At 47.0% G+C, this 6,000-nt stretch overlaps 1 protein-coding gene across 1 annotated transcript in view; it reads left to right on the top strand.

The window, feature by feature from the left end:
* Positions 1-374: 374 nt before the first annotated feature.
* Positions 375-6,000, top strand: part of EGF (epidermal growth factor) — a 154,584-nt gene continuing 148,958 nt past the window's right edge. The window contains 1 exon segment of the mRNA XM_075543534.1: positions 375-504. Within this exon segment, the coding sequence (XP_075399649.1) occupies positions 375-504 (130 nt within the window).

Raw genomic sequence — 6,000 nt, 5'->3', positions numbered from 1 at the left:
GGAACTTTCCATTGATTCTTTCCTTTCCCTTCCTGCCCTGGCCTTTGCCTCGCTTCTCTGCCTGCCCCAGGCCCGTCTGCCGCAGGCTTCCAGAGCTCGCCTGGGAAAATCTGCTCCTCTGGTTGAAGGGTGCCAGGTGTTTCTTGCTGCCTCCGGAAACCTTAGATAAAGAAATCTTTCCAGGTGCTTGCCTTCTGGGCTGCTTCAGTTGCAGGGGGAGGAAATTTCAGGGCTAAGCACAGGCGAGTCAAAAGATGCCCCAGAGCCCAAGAGCAGCCTTGGGAGTCGAGCTGGGGGTCAGGCACGCGCACTTTGCCCAGGCCCTTCTCTGGCAGCATCAGCTCACTTGCTATTGAGAGCTCACTCCCCGCAAGATGCCGCTGCTCTTGTTTAGTTTCCTCCTGTCAGTGATTGTTCCATTTGCGTGTGTCAGCCTCTCAGCTCGGCACCCGGAGAACTGTCCTCACAGCACTCCTGCAGGAAATGGGGACGCTCCCTGTGTGGGTAAGTACGGAAATGTAGCTCAGTGCACAGCCTCCTGGGCGCTGCTCTCACCTACCTGCTCCTGTCTTAGAACCTTTGCCTTTTGTTGTGGTTGTCTTCCCCGACTTGTTTTTGAATGTGCACATTTGCTTCAGTTGTATTTCTATTGGTTGTTTATTTTAGCAGCTGTGAGAACGCGTCTCTATAAAATGTACTATACCTATAAAAATGTACGGCTCTCTCTCAAGAAATGCGTCTTCTCTGTCTCGTATGGCTCACTTTGGCCTGCTTGTCCTCAGACCCAAGCAGCAGCCTTTATGCTGATGGGAGTGGTCACTAAACCCTTAGCCGGTTTCCCCTTAGTCCATGATTGGAAAGTGTTGAAATGTGTTCGACTGATTGATTTCATGATTGTCTCCATTTAAACCATAAATGTGGGGGTGGGGTGGGAGAGGTCTTCTTTCTGGGGACGCTTAAGGTGTGAATGTCGGTAGAAACTATGAAGGGAATCGTGAACAAACATGAGTCCATTGCTGTGAAGATTAACCTAGTTCAACGTTAACGCCTCTCGGTGTCCCCTGCTGTTTCTCCGCCTCTGACTCAGCGCTTCTGTGTCAGTAACAGGTGCACTCTGACTTTGAGCGCTGTTTAAGGACCGGCAATGGGCACACAGGCAACACGGCCCCTCTCTGTTAAAGGCAGTCTTAAGTCGAGGGGAAACAAGAACTTTCCTGATGGCAAAGAGCATTTCTGCCTTAATCCTGTTCGCTTTGCTCCCTCTCTGCCAGTGCACTTTATTACCCCCATGCATGTGTCGCCGATCTCAGGCAAGGCGGGCTTGGCCATTCACTCAGGGACATAAGCTGCTCTGACATTCCTTGGTGTGGTTCTTGTCACAGCGTGACACAGAATGGAAGAAACACACGTTTTAGGAGCTGACGGATCTAGTTCACATCCACACCACCCATGAAAGAGTCGAGTTACGTGGGAATACCGCTGGAAGTGACGTGACATGCTATCATACATAATACAAAATAGCCAATGACAATACTAACATGGGCCTTTCAAGAGTGGTGCCAGGCTCCCATATGAGTGAAACAGCCTGCCCAGCGTAGCAGGGTGTGTGGTGGCGGTTAGGACCTGTCAAGCAGAAGTGTGGCTAGCAGCAATTCCGGGTGCGAGGCAAGTGCTGCGGATGGTGTGTAGATTGTGATCTTCGCGGACGTGGATCACCTGCACTTTCTTTCACAGGGTGGGGTCACACTGCTAGCCTTTTGGTTAGCAGCTGAGCTCAGTAAATCGCCTCTTGGGCTCCACGTCTTCCCTAAGCATCTGATCAAGCCCTAGCAGGAGGTATCTTCTTTGAACAGTGGAGTGACATGGCACAGACCCCATGGAGGGTGGGCTGCCTGGGGGCCACTTCGAGACTCTGTCTCTTTTTTTTTTTGGTAAGTCACTCATTTAAATCCCCGCACTTGACACTTCATGTCTCAAGTTAGCTGATAAATCTCTGTCATTCCTGGCATTGAGAATATATATTTTTTCTCCTCTTAAAAAAATTACCTCCATGGTCTGTTCCTCCCTCCCCCAACTTAAGTTGTTTGTGCTGTATTTCTTGTCCTTGGCATTGAGAGAGATCCTGGCCCAGCAGGAGGAATGCTTTGTGGTCTGACAAGATCCAGGTAAATTGATGCATTGTTACTGCTGTGACTGCCCAGAGGAGAAGCCGGGGGATAGAACGCAGAATCGGGCTTTCTTTCCGTTTCTCCTTTGCGAAATGCGCAGAGTATGTTCACTTATCTCCTGTTTGAGCACCTGCTTTAGTTCAAACCTACTCGCCTCAGAGGAGGCATATCAGCCGAGAAAAGGAAATGTCCCTGTTTGCTGTCTGTCCTGGCAGTATTTATGTGAGAACGACGTGAAGGCCACGCGTCAGAGAACTGGCTGCAGGAGGAACTCTGGGGCACCGAGTTAGCCAAATGGGGGAAGATAACTTTGAACAGTAAACAGCAGTGACTGATTTGAGCACCAGCAAAGCTTGGTCAGCTTCCCAGTCACGTGCACACCACAGTCATTCTGTGATTAGGATCCTGTTTGTCTCAGCCAGGATCAAGCGAGAAAAGAAAATAGAAAAATATCTATCTGCAAAGAAATTACAGAGCTGCCACTTTTATGCCTCTCAGGTGAATGGAAGTGTGCTTCAAATGTACCATGGCATGAGGAGCTGTATAACTTAGGGGTCGAGGGTTTGTTACTGGGGATTGACAACTCAGGCTTTCCCCGTGGGGTCTGTTTCCCTGAGCACACCATGAGATTGAACTATGATGATTCATAGAGCTTTTATTCGCTGACTTTTGGAAGCCAGTTGTCAGGCGTTTCTTCCTAGTTTGCCTTAGCCTGGATGTTCCACCGAAAACTGCTGAGCACCATGGAGACCTGTGAGGGGTGGGGGCTGTGCTGAAGGAACACTGGTCAGGAATTGCCCTCAGACCTTCCACCCGCTATCATTGTGTGTCGTTGAGTCCGTTCCAATTCACTGTGACCTTCTATGACTGGGTAGAACTGCCTGACAGAATTTCCCAGGTGATCTTTACCTGAGCTGATTACCAGGGTTCTTCGTTCTTGGGTCTACTGGTCGACTTTTTGAGAATGCACTTAACTACGGAGCCACCAGGCCTCCTGCAGGGAGGTGTAAGGAATTCTAACACGGGACCAACCCTTGCCTCGAGCTTAGGGGTAAAGACTTCAAATGCTGGAGCCAGACTACTTGGCTGGATTCACATGCCAACACTGGCTGCTTGTGAAATATGCCTCTCCCTTTCCCCACTGAAAAATCAAGACCACGATGCCCCTCTTTCTAAAGTTGTAGTCCAGAGTGTCCTGATGAACGCATTTCCAGTTCTGGCTGCACATGGGAATCAGTGATGTTCCCTCTGGGCAGTCTGGGAGTGTTTGCAGGTGGAAAGTTTTTTTTTAAGTTCCCTTGATAATTCTAATTGGCAGTCTGGCTGGAAAGCCATTAAGTTAATGCATGTAAACTGCACAAAATAGTCTAACATGTAACACGTACTCCATAAGTGTTATCTGCTATTATTTTTATGGGGTAAAAAGCTATGAATATTAATAATAGTAGTGGTTTCTATAGGTAGATTAGTTTTATCTGTAATGATGGTTTATTTTAGTTTTTTACACATGGGAAAACAGTAGACAGGCAGTTCCTGTTCTAAGAACAACTTATACATATGGATGACAATACACGATTAGCCTTTAATACTAGATAAACTTGCCCTCACTTTGAAGCAAACAGGCCCTACTCAGAGCCCATTCTTCATTACAACACCCTCTGCTCGTCTCACCTGCTGTTTTCAAATCACGGAAAAGCCGTCCAGCTTCTTGGGGTAACATCAGGTTAAATAAGAACCATGCGCACCTGTTCCAACTTCCACATTCTTAAAGACACAGTTAGGAAAAGCAAACTGAACTAAATTCATAGTCACTGATTCCTTGTGGCCCCTAAGACAAGGTAGAACTGCCAGTGCTGGTTTTCAAGACTGTAGCTCTGTAGGGCATTAGAAAGCTTGGTTTTTCTGCAGACAGTTAGGAAAAGATATCGATTTTTAGCCTGGAAACTGCCTGTATTGAAAAAGCTGACAATAGCCTGTGGAGCAGTGGTTAAGCACCTGGCCGCTAAACTAAAAGTTGGCGGTGCAAACCCACCTGGTGGCTGTGTGGGAGAAAGACCAGGTGAGGGGCTCTTGGAAAGATTCCAAACCCCAGCACCTCCAAGGTGCTCCTGACTCATAGCAACCCCATGGCACAGGGCAGAGCGGACCTGCGTGGTTTCCAAGGCGGTGCATCTTTGCAGCCGCAGACGGACTCTTGTCTCTTGCAGCGGGGCTGGTGGGTTGAACTATCCACCTTTCCATTTGCAGCCATGGCTTTCACCACTGCACCACCAGGGAACCTCGTGCAAAGACTACAGCTTAGGAAGCCCAATGGGGTAGTTCCACTCTGTCCAATGGGGTCACTGTGAGTCAGAAATCAACTTGTCAGCAGGAGGATGGGGTGGGTTTCCTGGATGAATCATTTTACCACATTAACAATTAAGGTAAAAGTATTTTCAATATACACAATTTGTATTTTTGTAATAAACAATGTTCATTAATGACTCAAAAACTTACCAGACTGATCTGGGACTTGTTGTCAGGCTCTGCTGTCAGTTCAGATGCCTATTGACCCTATCTATGTAGAGCAGAATGGAACCCTGCCAGCTCCCATGCCAGGCTCACAGCGGTTCTTCTGTTTGAGCCATTGTTGCAGCCACTGGGTCAGTCCACCTTAAGGGCCTTCCTCTTTCTCACTGCTCTTCTGTTGGACCAAGTATGAGCTCCTTCCTCAGGGACTGATTGCTCCCGATAACACCTCACACGAGTCCTGAGACCAAGTCTCGCATCCTTGCTTCTAAGGAGCGGTCCAGCCCTACTTCTTCCGAGAGAGATTTACTTGTTCTTTCAGCACAGCCCATGGGGCTTTCAATACGCATCCCCAGCACCACGATGCAAGTGCACACATTCTTTTCCACTTTCCCATTTTCAGTGTCCAGCTTTCACATGCTTTCGAGGCAATTGGAAATACCGCTGTTTGTTCAGCTACAGCTCAGTCCTCAAAGCCACATCCTTGCTTTTGAACACTTTAAAGAGGTCTCGTGAAGCAGATTTACACAAAGCAACGCACCGTTTCATCTCTTGACTATTGCTTCTGTGAACGTTGTTTGTAGATCCAAGTAAGGTGAAATCCTTGGCACCTCAACCTTCTCTCCTTTTATCAGGATGCTAACTGGGCTGGCACCCTTGAGGATCTGTTAGCCCCACTGGTTAATTCTGTTACATCAACTGGTAGGAAGTCCCTTTCAGTGCCCAGTAAATGTGCTGTTCAGCAGAAAGGTAACATGTTGCTTTTAACAGCATCAGCCAAAGCATAGTACTTGAAAGTGGTAGCTCTTATTTGAAAATGTTGCCTATTTCTCCGTCATGTTTGGGACCCATTTATCTTAGACTTTAAAGTTCTTGGGTGGCGCAGGGGTTTTAAAATTAGATCTTCAAATGCCTTAAAATTTTTAGGCACGTTTAGGGCTGCCCACACTTCTGACATTTATTTTAGACACTGGAAGATGAGAGGAATTTGCTTGTGCATAGAGTAGAGCAAGTAATTATCTATGTCCCACCAAAAAAGGTTAATGGACTAGTGATTTGGCTCAAATCAACTCAAAATCCTAGTTTATACTGGACAAATTTACCCTTATGAAAATTCAATAGAAACAATTCACTCTTTAGTATGACTGGTTGGAGATGTTTTTGATCAGTAGCCTCCAAATACTGTTCCATCTGTTTAAAAAAATAAAAGAGAGAGAAAAGAGAAAGAAAAATATGAGCAAATGCTTCCGCTATACAATTTGTTTGTTTTTCAATTTGCCAATTGTTGCTGGCCGAGTTGGCTCCACCTCATGCAACCCTGTGA

This window comes from Tenrec ecaudatus, chromosome 3 (assembly GCF_050624435.1).
Source record: "Tenrec ecaudatus isolate mTenEca1 chromosome 3, mTenEca1.hap1, whole genome shotgun sequence".
Taxonomy (NCBI): Eukaryota; Metazoa; Chordata; class Mammalia; order Afrosoricida; family Tenrecidae; genus Tenrec; species Tenrec ecaudatus.
This window is presented reverse-complemented; position numbering and strand designations above follow the sequence as displayed.